General features: G+C 43.8%; 1 protein-coding gene across 5 annotated transcripts in view; it reads right to left on the reverse strand.

The window, feature by feature from the left end:
* The window catches only part of SPG11 (SPG11 vesicle trafficking associated, spatacsin), an 83,963-nt gene that overhangs the window by 43,083 nt on the left and 23,880 nt on the right, over positions 1-17,000 (reverse strand). For all 5 annotated transcript variants that reach the window (XR_016218068.1, XM_089310232.1, XM_089310231.1 and 2 more), the window contains 7 exons: positions 14,579-14,755; positions 10,885-10,956; positions 10,448-10,575; positions 9,693-9,865; positions 5,717-5,930; positions 3,243-3,446; positions 2,063-2,169 (listed from right to left, as the gene is read on the reverse strand). Coding sequence is in view for 4 of the 5 variants with exons in the window: in XM_089310232.1 (XP_089166358.1) it covers positions 2,063-2,169; positions 3,243-3,446; positions 5,717-5,930; positions 9,693-9,865; positions 10,448-10,575; positions 10,885-10,956; positions 14,579-14,755 (1,075 nt within the window). In the remaining variant the exon portion in view is untranslated. The remainder of the gene's footprint in view (positions 1-2,062; positions 2,170-3,242; positions 3,447-5,716; positions 5,931-9,692; positions 9,866-10,447; positions 10,576-10,884; positions 10,957-14,578; positions 14,756-17,000) is intronic.

The following is a 17,000-nucleotide window of genomic DNA, read 5'->3' on the forward strand; positions in this document are numbered from 1 at the left end:
TTGGGCCCTGCACCCGCATGGGAGACCAGGAGAAGCACCTTGCTCCTGGCTTCGGATCAGCGTGATGCACCGGCAGCAGCGTGCCAGCCGCGGCAGCCACTGGAGGGTGAACCAACAGCAAAGGAAGACCTTTCTCTCTGTCTCTCTCACTGTCCACTCTGCCTATCAAAAATTAAAAAAAAAAAATAAAGCAATGGGGAAACATCACAAAAGGAAAAATACGTAAGATTTGTCTACATGAAAATGAAACATCTATTCAAAGTAAAGGTTAAAAATAAACTAAGAAAAACTACAAGTGACAAAGTCCATTACAAACACATCAAAAATACTGATTCTAATGGTTAAATGGACAAAAATAAGTAACTAGTTTACAAAGAAGGAAATATAATTCCTTTACATAAAAATTTGTAATTTATTAGCAATGAAGAAATGCAAATGAAATAACCAGATGCCACATATCACTTATCAAATCAACAAGAATTTAAAATAATTATCACCAACCATTAATGCTGGTCAAGCTGAGTAGAAACTAAGACTTACAGATAAAATGGTGCAACCCCCTTAGAAGGCAATCTAGTCTCACAGCAAGAAATTCTAAACATGTACAGTATTTGACACAGAAATTTTGTATCTAGGGGCCAATGTTGTGGCATAGTGGGTTAAGCCACCACCTGCAAGGCTATGTTCAGTATTTTCCTATTATAAATAGTCTTAAATATAATTTAACATAAAATTTTTGTGCTTGTTTCAAATTATATCCTATTATAGATTTCTCAATGTAAAATTTTTAAAGTTTCATTTATTTGAATGGCAAAGATATGGCAGTGGTAGGGAGACAGAGAAGGAGGAGGGGACAGAGAGAGTGAGTCAGTCTTCCATCTACTGGTTCACTCCCCAAATGGCTGCAACAGCCAGAAGCTTCATCTGAGTCTCCCATGTCAGTGGCAGGGGGCCAAGCACTTGGGCCATCTGCTACTACTTTTACCAGGCCATTAGTAGGGAGCTGGATTGGAAGTAAAGCAGCCAGGACTTGAGCTGGTGTCTTAGGCAGCAGCTTAACCTGCTATACCACAACAGTAGCCCCTCCAATTTTTCTTTAAAAAAGAAAAAAAAGTTACAGAAAGGCAGAGGTAGAGGCAGAGAGAGAGAGAGAGAGGATGAGAGAGAGAGAAAGTTTCCCATCCACTGGTTCACTCCCAAAATAACTGCAACAGCTAGGGCTAGGCCAGACCAAAGCCAGGAAGCAGGAGCTACATCAGGACTCCCACAGGGTGCAGGGACACAAGCACTTAGGCCATCCTCCGCTGCTTTCCCAGGTGTGTTAGCTGGGAGCTGGATCAGAGTGGAGCAGCCAGGACATAAGCTGGCATCCATATGGGATGCGGGTAAGCAGGTAGCAGCTTAATCTATGTCACAGTGCCAGTCCCTAATATTTTCCTTAACAATGAACATTTATACTTGATAATCAGCACCCAGAAACAAAAACTAAAAACCACATTATGAAACAGTTGTTCTTTTGGGGAGAACTGGGCACTGAAGAACAGTGAAGACTGGCTGTTTACATTCCTTGCCCATCTCCATTCCCCCCAGCACTGGGATAACACCCCCTAAGTCCTCAGGGTAACAGGGCTTTTCTGTCTGGTTAGAACTAAGGCAAGGTTTTACACATCAGCAGTGGTACTGAAGAGGACAAACAGTCCCACAAACGTTGTGATTTCTTTTCACACTATATGGGGACCTGGAGGACAGTCCATTTCTTCATGGAAAAAGGGTGCCAATCTACCAGAGAGCAAGAATTCGGCCTGTGATACGCTGGGAGGATGAGTGAGACCCAAAGTCAGGGTACACAAGGCTGAGCTGGGGGAAAGGGACACAACCACACAAGCTGTCTCATCCAAGTCTACCTCTTCTTGGTGGGCAAGAGGCTACATTTCAGTCTTTTGCTTCTTAAGCAAAGTGTAAGCCTCAAGTTACAGTCAGGTATTTGCCTATAGTCAAATGATTCATTTAAAGAGACCTGTCATTTATTCAAAGTTTCTGTGTTAATACAGTACACTCATACCTGTTAAATTGCTGGAAACTTTCCGACACTGAACTAGAAATTCAAACCAAGGGTGGGCTTCATGTAATTCTCTTTTTTCCAAAAAGGGGCAATTTTCAGGACTAAGTCTGTATACAAAACAAACAAAAACCTTGTTTAATTAATACAAGATAAGAAAGTTACAATCATGTTTGCTCAGGTAGTAACTAGTATTGAAAAAAGGGTCTTGAAATAAAAAAGAAGTATAACACAAATATGTACTTCACATATTCCTTTCGATCTGGAAATAAGATTTTAGAGACATCACATCTAACCTCCACAGACAAGTGTTACCAATCCTGTATCTACCTTGTACCTTAGGAGACTTTACAGTTCACTGGTTTTTACAACAAAAGATTTTTGGCATTTCCAAACTTAGGAGTTTTTAAAAAACATATACAAATACAAAGAGGCAAGTTAAGGCTTGAGGAGTGAAGGCTCAGAATAGGCACTTTGAAAATAAGGCTCTGAAAATTGGTCTCTTGCCAGTAGCTATGGAGAATTAATCCTGTGTGTAAGCTTCAATGATACACACCAGAAATACATTCTCTGTTCAAACTTCAAGTCTTTCCTACACAAAATAAAAATGTTCTCTACTAGTGCACAAATGTTGGCGCTGGATCTGACATGAATAGAATTAAATCCAGCTCTCCCACTGACTAGCTATGTGCTTTAAAGATCTCTCTCAAAGCTTAAGCTCCCTTCTCTGTGCACAGACACGGCAGTGACCACCCCACAGTTCTTGTGGAAAGCAAATGAGATAAATGTATAGGAAGCACTTTGCCTACACCAAGAATATCATAAGCACCCATATATCACAAGCTTCTTGCACTGACTGCTGTTAATCCTGATGCTACAGCAATTAACATTGGTCACAGATAATATTCTGAAGGCTGATCTTATAGATATATATTGAGTACTGCTTTGATTTTATTCTAATCTCAAGTTATTTAAAAGGTCAGAAGTTACAGAATTAATATTACCAAAAGCACTTAAGTATTTAGTTGAATGTGGCATTGAATCCAAAGATGTACCAAGTGTTGGGGTGGGAGTAACTACCTCAAAAACATCAGCATTCTCCAGGTGAAAGTTTAATATTTCTCTAAAATATGCAAAGAGGAAACATAAACACCTGCTGAAGAGATCAGTTCTCAGTACTCACCTGTAATAGTCAAGATAGACATAAAGAAGATGCTGTAGACCATGTTCCAAACAATACAGAATGAAGTGAGAGTGGAAATCCCAACCTTCTTTACTCGTGTAGTTGTGAACAGGGAGGGTAACTTGTATCACACCCCCAATACGGCTCAGTCTTAGGAGGAAAAGTTCAAAGTCTTCCAGTTCAGATGTAAGAAAAATCCCATTCCTATTGGGCAAATTTCAAGGATGACAAATTTAAATGTTGCTAGGTTCACAGTAAATCAAATAACTTAACACTGTTCAAGTCTTAATTACTTAAGAAATAATCATCCAGGGTTGGTGTTGTTGCATAACCGGTGAAGCCACTGTCTATGATGCTGGCATCACAAATGAGCACTGGTTCGAGTCCCAGCTGCTCTACTTCCAATCCAGCTCCTTGCTTAGGCACCTGGGAAAGCGGTGTAAGATGAACCAAGTGCCTGGGCCCCTTCCACACATATTGGAGACCCAGATAATGTTCCAGACCCTTGGCTTCAGCAGCTCTGGCCATTGTGACCATCTAGGAAGTAATCCAGCAGATGGAAGATCTCCTAGGGGCCAGAGTTGTGAAGTAGCAGGTAAAGCTGCCACCCCATAAGGGCATGGGTTGGAGACCCAGATGCTCCACCTCTGATTCAACTCCCTGCTAATGTGCCTGGGGAAGCAGTGGAAGATGGCCCAGGTTCTTGGGCCCCTGCACTCACATGGGAGATCCTGAAGAAGCTCCCAACTCCTTGTGGCCATTTAGGGAGTAAACCAACGAGTGGGAAGATCTGTCTCTTACTCTTTCTGTGTAACTCTGACTTTCAAGTAAGTCAGTAAATCCTGTATTTATTTATTTATTTATTTATTTATTTTTTGCCAGGCAGAGTTAGACAGTGAAAGAGAGAGAGGGAGGGAGAGAGGGAGAGAGAGAGAGATACAGACAGTGAGAGAGAGACAGAGACAAAGGTCTTCCTTCCGTTGGTTCACTCCCTTAATGGCCACTATGGCTGGCGCTGTGCCGATCTGAAACTAGGAGTCAGGTACTTCCTCCCGGTCTCCCAACCGGGTGCAGGGCGCAAGCACTTGGACCATCATCCACTGCCTTCCCAGGCCACAGCAGAGAGCTGGACTGGAAGAGGAGCAACCGGGACTAGTACCCAGCGCCCCAACTGGGACTAGAACCCGGGGTGCTGGCGTCGCAGGTAGAGGATTAGCCAAGTGAGCCACGGTGCCAGCCAGTAAATTTTTTTTAAAAAGCTCTGTCTCAAATAAATAAATAAAGTTTATTTTACTTGAATGAGTTATATAGAGAGAGGCAGAGCCAGAGATCTTCTATCCACTGGTTCACTCCCCAGATGGTCCCAACAGCCAGCACTGGGCCAGGATGAAGCCAGGAGCCAGGACTCTCTTTCAGATGTCCAACGTGGGTAGTGGGGGCTCAAGTATCTGTTCCATCTTCCACTGCTTTTCCCCAGACCATTAGCAGTATGCTGGATGGGAAGTGGAACAGTCGGAACTTGAATACGTGCCCATATGCTATGCCAGCATTGCAGGTGGTAGCTTTATCCGCTACACCACAACACTGGCCCCAATAAATCTTAAAAAAGTCCCATCTATTCACTACCACATGAGGTTAACTGTATAATATTTCAAAACGTCAGTATAAAATTTAGGGGCTGGTGAGCCGGCGCCGTGGCTCAATAGGCTAATCCTCCACCTTGCGGCGCCGGCACACCGGGTTCTAGTCCCGGTTGGGGCGCCGGATTCTGTCCCGGTTGCCCCTCTTCCAGGCCAGCTCTCTGCTATGGCCAGGGAGTGCAGTGGAGGATGGTCCAAGTGCTTGGGCCCTGCACCTCATGGGAGACCAGGAAAAGCACCTGGCTCCTGGCTCCTGCCATCGGATCAGCGCGGTGCGCCGGCTGCAGCGGCGGCCATTGGAGGGTGAACCAACGGCAAAGGAAGACCTTTCTCTCTCTGTCTCTCTCTCTCACTGTCCACTCTGCCTGTCAAAAAAAAAAAAAAAAAAAAAAAAATTTAGGGGCTGGGGTCGGTGCTGTAGCATAGCAGGTTAACACCCTGGCATGAAGCACTGGCATCCCATATGGGTGCCGTTATGAGACCCGGCTGCTCCACTTCCCATCCAGCTTTCTGCTATTGCCTGGGAAAGCAGTAGAAGATGGCCCAAGTCCTTGGGCCCCTGCACACTTGTGGGAGACTTGGAAGATGCTGCTGGCTCCTAGCTTCAGATTGGCGCAGCTCCGGCCGTTGTGGCCAGTTGAGGAGTGAACCATCGGATGGAAGATCTCTCTCTCTCTCTCTGACTCTCCTCTTTGTGTAACTGACTTTCAAATAAACAAACAAATCTTTAAAAAATAAAAAAATAAGATTTAGGGGCTGGGATTTAGGACATTTCACACCATTATTTTTTATTGTTATTTTTCCCACTGGAGAGTAGTTCAACAATTATAATACCTGCCCAGTGTATCTAAAATTCTATTCCTCATGTAGCTGTTGCAGCAAGTATCCTGATCAATAACATCAACAGTCAGGGAGGGCCATTTATTCTGGTGATGTGGAACATAACTATCCTGCGTCTGAAATTCTCCAATCCACGAGACGATGCTTAACCAATCATGGCGAGCCGTGAGGTATCTCCAGAGGGCTTTAGGAGAATATAATTTGTATTCTACAGGAAGAAGAAAACACATTTTAAAACAGCAATGAAGTTATGACTATTGACATGTAACTTCATACTGAATTAACTACTGAGTAAACATTTTGGACATACTTATAAAATCTATCAATTATTCAGGTCCTTTGTTTCTTTTACTATTTTCCTCTTTTGTGCTGCTGGTTTTACAATACTACAGCCAGGGGACGAGCTAACTGGGGCAGGTGAGTACAGGGCAGTGTTGTGGTACACCAAGTTAAGCCACAGCCTGCAACACCAGCATCTGATATCAAGTCCCTACTGCTCCACTTCTGATCCAGCTCCCTGCTAATGCACCTGGGAAAGCAGCAAATGACAGCCTAACTACTTGAGCCTCTGCAGCCCAGGTGGGAGACATGGATAGAGTTCAGAATGCTGGTTTCAGCCTGACCCAGCCCTGGCCACCACAGCTATCTGGGGAGTGAACCAGCAGATGGATTATCTTTCTCTCTCCCTTCCTCTCCATCACACTTTCAATAAAATAAAATAAATCTTCAAAGAAAAAAAAAAAGGAAACAAAATGAAACTTGGGGGTAGGATGGTGTGGTGCAGTGGCTTTAGCTGCTGCTTAGGATGCCTGCATCCCATACTGGAGTGCCTGGGGTCAAGTCCTGCATCTCTCTGTGGCTCTGCCTTTCAAGTGAATGAAAACAAACATTTTTTGGTGGAAAGAAAAGGAGGGACAAGTGTGTTAAGCTGCCGCTTGGGATACCAGCAAACCATATTAGTGCCTGGGATCTGCTGCTTTTTTATTTGGACAGGCAGAGTTAGACAGTGAGAGAGAGAAAGAGAGAGAGAAATGTCTTCCTTTTCCGTTGGTTCACCCCCCCCAATGGCTGCTGCGGCCGGCGCTGATCCAAAGCCAGGAGCCAGGTGCTTCTCCTGGTCTCCCATGGGGTGCAGGGCCCAAGCACTTGGGCCATCCTCCACTGCACTCCCTGGCCACAGCAGAGAGCTGGCCTGGAAGAGGAGCAACTGGGACAGAATCCAGCGCCCCAACCGGGACTAGAACCCGGTGTGCCGGTGCCACAGGTGGAGGATTAGCCTATTGAGCCGCAGCGCTGGCCTGGGATCTGCTTCTAATTCAGGTTCTTGCTAATGCATTCTGGGAGGCAGTAGATGATACTTGGGCTCCTAGCTACTGACTTTGGCCTGGCCCAGCCCCAGCTGTTGCAGACATTTAGGGAGTGAACCAGAAGATGGAAGATTTCTTTATCTCTCCCTTTTTGTGTCACTCTGGCTTTCAAATAAATAATTTAAAAAACAAAAAATAGTTCCTGTGTAGCCTGGACAACCTATAACGGACACCCACAAAGACATTCAGCTCCCAAAGCAGCAGCCAATGATATGTATTTGTGGAGAATGTCACACTGAAAATGAAATAAAACCCAGGGATCCAATCAGATGCAGAGAACGTGGGTACAGCATAATGTACAAGAAAAAGACACGAAGACTGGGAGTTTGATTCTCAAGGAAACATGCAAATTCAAAGGAACATCTTCACCTGCACTTGGATTTGTTGTTAATGTTTCTCATTGATGTATAGAATTTGGTTTAGCATACTTATCTTTTAGAACTACGTGATTTCATTTTTAAAACTGTATTATATTTATCTTTGAATATAAAGAAGTTGTTCAATTACGTGACTTAAAATTTTATTGTTTTTGTAATCTGACACACAATGGCGGTTTAAATTAATCTTTACTTAAAAATAAATTTTATTTGAAAGAGTTGCAGAAAGGTAGAGACAGAGAGAGAGGTCTTCCATCCGTTGGTTCACTCCCCAGATGGCTGCAACAGCCGGAGCTGCGCTGATCCAAAGCCAGGAGCTTCTGCCGGGTCTCCCACCTGGGTGCAGGGGCCCAAGGATTTGGGCCATCTTCTACTGCTTTCCCAGGCCACAGCAGAGAGCTGGATCAGAAGAGGAACAGCCAGGAACTAGCGCCCATATGGGATGCCGGCTCTTCAGGCCAGGGCATTAACCCATTGCACCACAGCGCCAGCCCCTAAAATTACTTTTTTTTTTTTTTTTTTGCCAGGCAGAGTTAGACAGTGAGAGAGACAGAGAGAGAGAGTTACAGACAGTGAGAAAGACACAGAGAGAAAGGTCTTCCTTCCGTTGGTTCACTCCCCTAATGGCCACTGCGGCTGGTGCTGTGCTGATCTGAAGCGAGGAGCCAGGTACTTCCTCCCGGTCTCCTATGCGGGTGCAGGGAACCAAGCACTTGGGCCATCCTCCGCTGCCCACCTGGGCCACAGCAGAGAGCTGGACTGGAAGAGGAGCAACCGAGACTAGTACCCAGTGCCCCAACCAGGACTAGAACCTGGGGTGCCGGCGCTGCAGGAGGAGGATTAGCCAAGTGAGCCATGGCGCTGGCTAAAATTACTTTCTTAAACTATACTTTCTTAAACTATACTGTGGCTCAGTATGTTAAGCCTCCACCTGTGGAGCCAGCATCCCATATGGGTGCTGGTTCGAGTCCTACCTGTACCACTTCTGACCCAGCTCCACTGCTAATGCACCTGGGGAAGCAATGGAAGATGGCCCAAGTGCTTGAACCCCCAAACCCATATGGGAGACCTAGAAGATGATCCTGACTCCTGGATTCAGACTGGCCCAGCTCAGGTCATTGCAGCCATTTGGGGAGTGAACCAGCGGATGGAAGACCTCTCTGTCCTTCTCTCTAAATAACTCTGCCTTTCAAATAAATAAATCTTAAAAAACAATAAACAAAACTTGGGTCTAGGCTGTGACTCCTTTAAACTATCATCCTGCTAATGCAAATCCTGGGAGGTAGCAGGTGATAATTCAAGTGGTTGAGCCCCACCTACATGGGAGACCTCGCTTGAGTTCCTGGCTCCTGGATTCCCAGGTACATTTAGCAGGAAGCTGGAATTGGGAATGGAACCAGGATTGAAACTCAGGCACTCCAATATGAGGTGTGGGTATCCCAAGTGGCATCTTAACCACTATGCTCAATGCCCACCCCTTTCCTTTAATAGAAAAACTTGAGGTGTAAAAGTAAACATGAATCTGATTCTCTGAACTACCACTGTTTACGCTATAGGCATAGATCCACAATGTATATAAGAGGAAACATCAGGAACAGGAGAAAAATAAAGAATGTCACTTTGAAGCTTGGATGAAAACTCAGTCTTGAAATCTCAATTTATTGAACTGTGACTTTTTTCTTTCACTATCACATTATAAATTCCTCATAAAATCTTTGTGGGGCCAGTGTTGTGGTCTACTGGACTAGGCTGCCACCTGTAGCTTTGGCATCCTGCATGGGTGCTGGTTCCAGACCCGGCCGCTCCACTTCCAATCAGCTCCTTGCTAATGCACCTGGGAAAGCAGCAGAAGCTGGCCCAAGTGTTTGGGCCCATGTATCCACATGGGAGACCTACACCAAGCTCCTGTTTCCTGCCTTTGGCCTGGCCCAGCTCTAGCCATTGCGGCCATTTGGGGAGTGAGCCAAGGGATGGAAGACCTCTCTCCCACTCTTTCTCTGTAACCCTATCTTTCAAATAAGTAAAAAAAAAAAAAAAAAAAAAAAGAATCTTAAAAGATTGCTCATAAAATCTTTAAGATAAATGAGGTCTTAATGGGATGATTTATATTTTGAACTATTTTTCCTCCAAAAAGAACTGTAAAATGCAGACAACAAAATATTCAAATACCAACACCTAACTGAACCCTCATTCAGCATGCTCATGTTTCAGTTATCTTATACTTGCCTTCTGGACTTATCCTAGGAAGGAGGATGGATTCTTGTGTCAGCTGATCCCACCACTGTGCCCAACTTAGTGCAATTCTATGGTCCTGTTTGTTAAATTCATCTTTATGATATTTCAGGAAGGAGTCCAAAACAGATTTGTGCTTGAAAAAATCATGTTCCTTTATCCAATACCTAAGAAACAGTGACATTTAAAAAAAAAAAAAAGTTTATATCTGCTCAGGAACTTCTACTCTTTGAGTAAATACATAATTCTGATTATGCAAAAACTGAAATGACAGGAAATTCCTAAATCCTTTCTATACCACACAAGCTTTGCCTTCATGGAGAAGGCAGGCTCAGTTACACATAAGAAACGTGTTCACATTTAATATACCCAAATCAAACCCCATCTATGATACCCTGCCAATAGTATCTAAAGGGTGTTAATGAGACTATGGGGGGGGGGGGGGCTGGCACTGCAGCACAGTGGGTTAAAGCCCTGGCCTGATGTGCTGGCATCCCATATGGGCGCTGGTTCTAGTCCTAGCTGCTCCTCTTCCGATCCAGCTCTCTGCTATGGCCTGGGAAAGCAGTGGAAGATGACCCAAGTCCTTGGGTCCCTGCACCCGCACGGGAGACTCGGCTCCTGGCTCTGGCCATTGTGGCCATCGGGAGAGTGAACCAGCAGATGGAAAACCTCTCTACCTCTCTAACTCTTTCAACTAATTAACTAAAAAAAAAAAAAAAAAAAAGAGAGAGAGAGAGAGACACTACCTGGGGAAGGAGTGGATCTGTGTATTTTCTTGGGAATGTCCCGAGTAAGACTTTTCAACTTGATGCATGAAGTCTATAGTTCTTTTTTCTTTATCAGAAAAATAATTTTTTTCTTTTAAAATCTCAACCTTGAATAAAAAGTGATCCAGTCAATGACCTCATAAAAATCAAGCGCATTTCCAAAATAGATGTCATGAGAGTAAATGCCATTTATGAATTGTATTTTGTATTTTTCAGTTAATATTCATAAAAAATTTACTTTGCCACAAATACAAAAATCATTTAAAAAGGATTTGTCACACTTTTGTGTATTTATTAGATTTAGTTGAATATTAAAATAGATTTGTATTTAAGTTCTTCATCAAAGGTGTTTTTTCCCATGTTTTTCACCGAAGCTTTCTAGAAAATGTAAACTATGCAGCATCTCCTTTACCTACCAGAAAGTCCCGTACATTTTTATCAGTTGTACAGAAGCATATCTTGAGCAACTGATCTTTTACATCAAAGCCCTATAATAAACACAGGAAAACAAGTGTATGTTAGATACGGAAGTACTCTATTATAGACATATCCTGTTAGAATTCCACAGCTTTTCTGCTCTAATAAATATGCATCTTTCAATATCACGTATGTTTACTGTATCTCTAAAGTCCTTCAGCATTTTGCCAGAGCAAAGGCAGCACACAGAATAATTTATATTAACATGAGGCTACCACACGACCAAAATGATAGCATTCTGCTCAAATGATTCATTTGAAAACAATGGTCAGCATTAATAGTAATCCCTTAACATGGTTTTAGTCCTCTCCTCTTTCAGAACTTACCGTGTGCAAGATCCCAACCATGAATGAGGGCCAAGTCTTAGCTTATTTCAGGAGAGCCCTACTTCTATGACTTCTCCTTTTCTTTCTTTTTTATTTGACAGTTAGAAAGTGAGAGAGAGAAAGAGAGAAAGATCTTCCTTCCGTTGGTTCAACCCTCAAATGGCTGCCATGGCCGGAACTATGCTGATCCGAAGCCAGGAGCTTCTTCCTGGTCTCCCTTGGCGGGTGCAGGGCCCAAGCACTTGGGCCATCCTCCACTGCCTTCCCGGGCCACAGCAGAGAGCTGGACTGGAAGAGGAGCAACCGGGACTAGAACCCAGCACCCATATGGGATGCCGGTGCTGCAGGCAGAGGATTAACCAAGTGAGCCACGGCGCCGGCCCCAGTGACTTCTCCTTTTTAAATGAGGCAAAACCACTGAACATGACGCACTAGCAAAGGCATAATCCACAATAAAGTTCATATAGAGATAGAAGGTATTGCTTGTACAAATAAGAGGTCTTGGCATGCTTTGACGTATACGACATTTATGTGAAAAACAGTATTTCCAGCAGAGTGCTAGAACTAACAGAGGGCATATGATAGAAACTTCGCTTAAAAATCTGCTCAAGAGACATGGAAATAATCTAAATATGCAACATAAATGGATAAACAAAGTGTGGTATATATAAAAAATGGACTATTATTCAGTCTTATAGGAGAAGGAAATCTTGCCATTTGCAACAACATGGATGAACCCAGAGGACATTACACATAAGTGAAATAAGCTAGACATACAGGACGAATACTACATTGATCTCATCTTTTTTTTTTTTTTTCCAATCAGGCACACATTATGACTTTTATTATTGTTGTTATTATTTGTGATCAAATACATATAACATAAAATTTCCCATCTTGGGAATGTTAGAGTGTACAGTTGAGTAGTATTAAGTAGACTGACATTGTACAACCAAGCTCCAGAACTTTCTTATCTTGTAGCATTGAAACTCAAATCCTACAAAACAACTCTTCTCCCTGAATACATTGATCTCATCTTAAAAATAATTATTTTTAACTCAAGGTAACACAGCAGAATGGTAGTTACCAGGGACTAGGCAAAAAGGGAACGAAGGAAATATTGATTAAAAGATACAAACTTCCAGATGTAAGTTCTGGAGACTTGAGTACAGTAGGTGACTACAGTTAACACTGTATTATATATATTATACATCATTATTTACAGTTAATACTGTATTATGGGGGCCAGCGCTGTATCATAGCAGGTTAAGCTACTGCCTGCAGTGTCACCATCCCATATGGGCACTGGTTTGAGACCTGGCTGCTCCACTTCCCATCCAGCTCTCTCCCATGGCCTGGGAAAGCAGAAGATGATCCAAGTGCTTGGGCCCCAGCACCCACTTGGGAGACCTGGAAGAAGCACCTGGCTGCTGGCTTTGGATCAGCACAGCTCTAGCTGTTGAGGCCAATTGGAGAGTGAACCAGCGAATGGAAGGTCTTTCCGTCTTTCTGCCTCTCCTCTTTCTGTGTAATTTCGAATTTCAAATAAATAAATAAATCTTTAAAAAAAAATACTGTATTATGGGGTAGGCGCTGTGGCATAGTAGGTTAATCCTCCGCCTGTGGCACCGACATCTCACATGGGTGCTGGTTCAAATACCAGCTGCTTCTATTCCGATTCAGCTTGCTGCAAAGGCCTGGAAAAGCAGTAGAAGATGGCCCAATGCTTGGGCCCCTGCATCCAAGTGGGAGACCTAGAGGAAGCTCCTGGCTCTAGACAGGCTCAGCTCCGGTCATTTTGGCCATTTGGAGAGTGAACCAGAGGATGGGAGACCTTTCTCTTTGTCTTTCCTTCTCACTGTCTGTAACCCTACCTCTCAAATAAATAAACACAATCTTTAAAAAATACCATATTATATATAGTTAATACTATATTTATTACATATGTGTTACATCATTTCCCAAGAAAGTAGATCCAGTGTTCTCAACATGCATATATGCATACATGTGCACAATTAGTGAGATGACAGATATGTTAGTTTGATTCTGGTAATCTTTTCATAATGTACATATATATCAAAACACCTTAACTATACATAATTGTAGCTGTCAGTCATTCCTCACAAAGCTGGAGGAAAACATTCTCTGAGGAAGTTCTTAGTACCAAGGAACAGTTTATCTATTTATTTGAAAGATTTACTTATTTGAATGGCAAAGCGACTGAGGGGAGCGGAACAGAGAGTACTCGAGTAAGTGATCTTCCATCTGCTGTTTCACGTCTAATTGGCTACAATGGCCAGGGCTGGTCCAGGCCAAAGCCAAGAGCCCAGAACTCCATTCAAGTCTCCTACATGGGTGGCAGGAACCCAAGTACTTACACCATCTTTCGCTGCTTTCCCAGGCACATCAGCAGAAAGCTGGATAGGAAGTGGAACAGCCGGAACTCAAAACGGCACTCCAATATGGGATATGCCAAGTTTCAGGTGGTAGTTTTACCTGCTGAACCACAACACCAGCCCCGAGTAACATTTTTATAAAGATTTTTATTTATTTGAAAGTCAGAGTGGCAGAGTGGCAGAGTGGCAGAGAGGCAGAGAGGCAGAGAGGCAGAGAGGCAGAGAGGCAGAGAGGCAGAGAGGCAGAGAGGCACAAAGAGAGAGAGATCTTCTATCTGCTGGTTCACTCCCTGAATGGCTGCAATGGCCCAAGCTGAGCCGATCTGAAGCCAGGAGCTTCCTCTGGATCTCCCATGCAGGTGTAGAGGCCCAAGGACTTGGGCCATCTTCTACTGCTTTCCCAGGCCATAAAAGAGAGCTGGATCGGAAGTGAAGCAGCCAGGTCTCAAACCGGCACCCATATGGGATGTAGGCATTGCAGGTTGCAGCTTTACCCATTACACCACAGCGCTAGCCCCCAAGTAACATATTATTAATGTCATTACTTCCCAGCAAAGACTGCATAAATTTCCTAGTATGACACAACTCTGAATACAAATTGATGTTTTTATACTAACAAGAAATTATATTAAAATCATATTCTTGAGAGAGAGCGAGCCAGGAGCCAGAGCTTCCTCCAGGTCTCCCACTCGGGTGCAGGGGCCCAAGTACTTGGATCATCTTCTAATGCTTTCCCAGGCCATCAGCCAGTAGCTGGATTGGAAGAGGAGCAGCCGGGACTCGAACTGGCACTCATGTGGGATGCCAGTGCTGCAGGCTGAGGGTTTAACCCGCTGAGCCACAGCGCCACCCTAAATGCATATTCTCTTACATTACGAATTTTAAGATGATAAATTGTTTATACCACTCACCATATTCTTCAAAAGTTCAGAGGCTTCCTTCATATTTTTCTTTTTTAAATTGTCAAAAACCAAATCGAGGCCTATTCTAATCAGCTCCTCAAGTCTTTGAGCAGAATGACCATTAATCCTGAAGAAAATTTGTGCCTCTGGTATTTTGTTGTTTAAAATGGCATCAGCAATGACTTCCTAGAAAAAAGAATATATTTTTTAAAAATTTATTTACTGAAGGCAGAGTTACAGATAGAGAGGGAGAGACAGAGAGAGAACGTCCTCTACTGGTTCATTCCCCAAGTGTCCATGACAGCCAGGGCTGGGCCAGGCCAAAGCCAGGAGCCTGGAACTCCATTTGGATCTCCCACATGAGTGCACAGGCCCAAGGACTTGGGCCATCTTCTGCTATCCCAGGCACCTTAGCACTGTGCTGGACTAGACACAGGACAGCTGAGACTCAAACCAGTGCCCATATGGGATGCTGGCATCACAGGCAGTCATTTAACCCACTGTTCCCAAGACTGGTCCCAACATTTTTAAGTTCCTTTTTGTTATGATTATCAACATAGATATTACACATTTATTAAGTACGTACTTAGGAACTTTACAAAATTCTAACTATTTTCAAATTATTTGAAAGGCAGAGAAATAGAAGAGACTGACAGGTTTTCTATCTGCTGGTTCCCTTCCCAAATGCCCACAATAGCCATGCCTGGGCCAGGACTAAATCAGGAGCCCAGGACCGAATCTGGTTCTTCTACATAGGACCAAATCACCTGAGCCAGCACCTGCTGCCTCCCAGGGTGCACATCAGAAGAAAGCTGATGACTAAAGTGGAAGTGGGACTTGCACCCAGGCACTCCAATATGGGATACAGGCATTGCAAGCAACACCTTAACTGCTGTGTCAAATGCCCATTCCTACAGGACTTATATTATTCAAAATCTACAACTAGATTTGGGACTAGGCACAGAGGGTACAAGGTTGACTAACAGACCCTGTTTTCCTAGAGTTCAGTCTAGTGGGAGTTACACAAAGCACTGATTATAGTACTGTATACAAGGGCTGTGATACAGGACGTAGGGTACTAGAATGGAGGAGGGACCAGAAGAGAAGCACCTACATAAGAGGGCGACAAGAGACAAAAACTTAAGATTAGAAAGTATTCCAGATGTATACTGAGAAGAGGACAAGTGCTCCCCAAAGAAGCAGCATCATGTGTGCAAAGGAAAGAAATGGCAATAAGCCTTCAAGGAATTCCAAATTACATATGTGGAGAAAAACCTGGCTCGTGGATGAAATTTGCAAGAAAAGCCAAGGTTCCACCATGCAGGGCTGTGTGTGTGTGTGTGTGTGTGTGTGTGAGGTAAACAGTATCCCGAAATTTCAGTGGAGACACTGAAAGCCCCTAAATGCAAGAGGTGATAACTCACATACATATGTTAGGCAGAAGACTCATGGAGCAGTGTGGAGACTGGACTGAGTGATTCAAGCTCTAGATAGTGAGGTATTAGATAATTATTACAATAATCTAATGAGGAAAAAAACAAGATTGAAATCCCAGAGAGAACAAAAAGAAAGCTTTTTTTTTTACAGGCAGATTTAGACAGTGAGAGAGAGAGAGAGACAGAGAGAAAGGTCTTCCTTCCGTTGGTTCACCCCCCAAACGGCTGCTACGGCCGGCGTGCTGCACTGATCTGAAGCCAGGAGCCAGGTGTTTCCTCCTGGTCTCCCATGGGGGTGCAGGGCCCAATCACTTGGGCCATCCTCCACTGCATTCCCGGGCCACAGCAGAGAGCTGGACTGCAAGAGGAACAACCGAGACAGAATCCGACGCCCCAACCGGGACTAGAACCCAGGGTGCCGGCGCCATGGGCAGAGGATTAGCCAAGTGAACCGCGACGCCGGCCAGGAAGCATTCTTAAATGGGGCTTCAAAGTGGTCTGAAAACCCAGGAAGCCACGAGCAAAATTGTGAAAAAGTGTGCAAACACACACACACACACACATTCCCACACATGTCGTTAGTGACACATTTCACCCAAGTGATCAGTAACCTCCTGTAGCAAGTTAGAAATCATTGTTCCTAGGGAAAGAACATAGATCATTGATAGAGCTTTAGGTATTATTAAAGGAGGGAAAACAGGTAGAAACATCTGAGAAGGAGGTAGAAAACAAGCAACCAAAACAGAAGGAAAACCGATTTTTAGTCACAGAATGATTATGAGACAGAGTAAGGACAGTCAAAGCAGGTACTTCCTGTCCCCCACCCAAGAACAGTAGTCCTGAGAACCTGGCAGCATTTCAACATTGCTGCCTTGACTCTCCATTGATTCTGATGCTCTGTGTTAAGCTATTTTGGTGTTTACCTTTCCAATACCATCACTCTCCATGTGTGAAGGGATTCTTCTAGTCCCTTCTAAATCAAACTGAAGCCAGCA

Source organism: Oryctolagus cuniculus, chromosome 12 (assembly GCF_051225735.1).
Source record: "Oryctolagus cuniculus isolate XC-2025 breed Fujian yellow rabbit chromosome 12, ASM5122573v1, whole genome shotgun sequence".
NCBI classification, from domain to species: Eukaryota; Metazoa; Chordata; class Mammalia; order Lagomorpha; family Leporidae; genus Oryctolagus; species Oryctolagus cuniculus.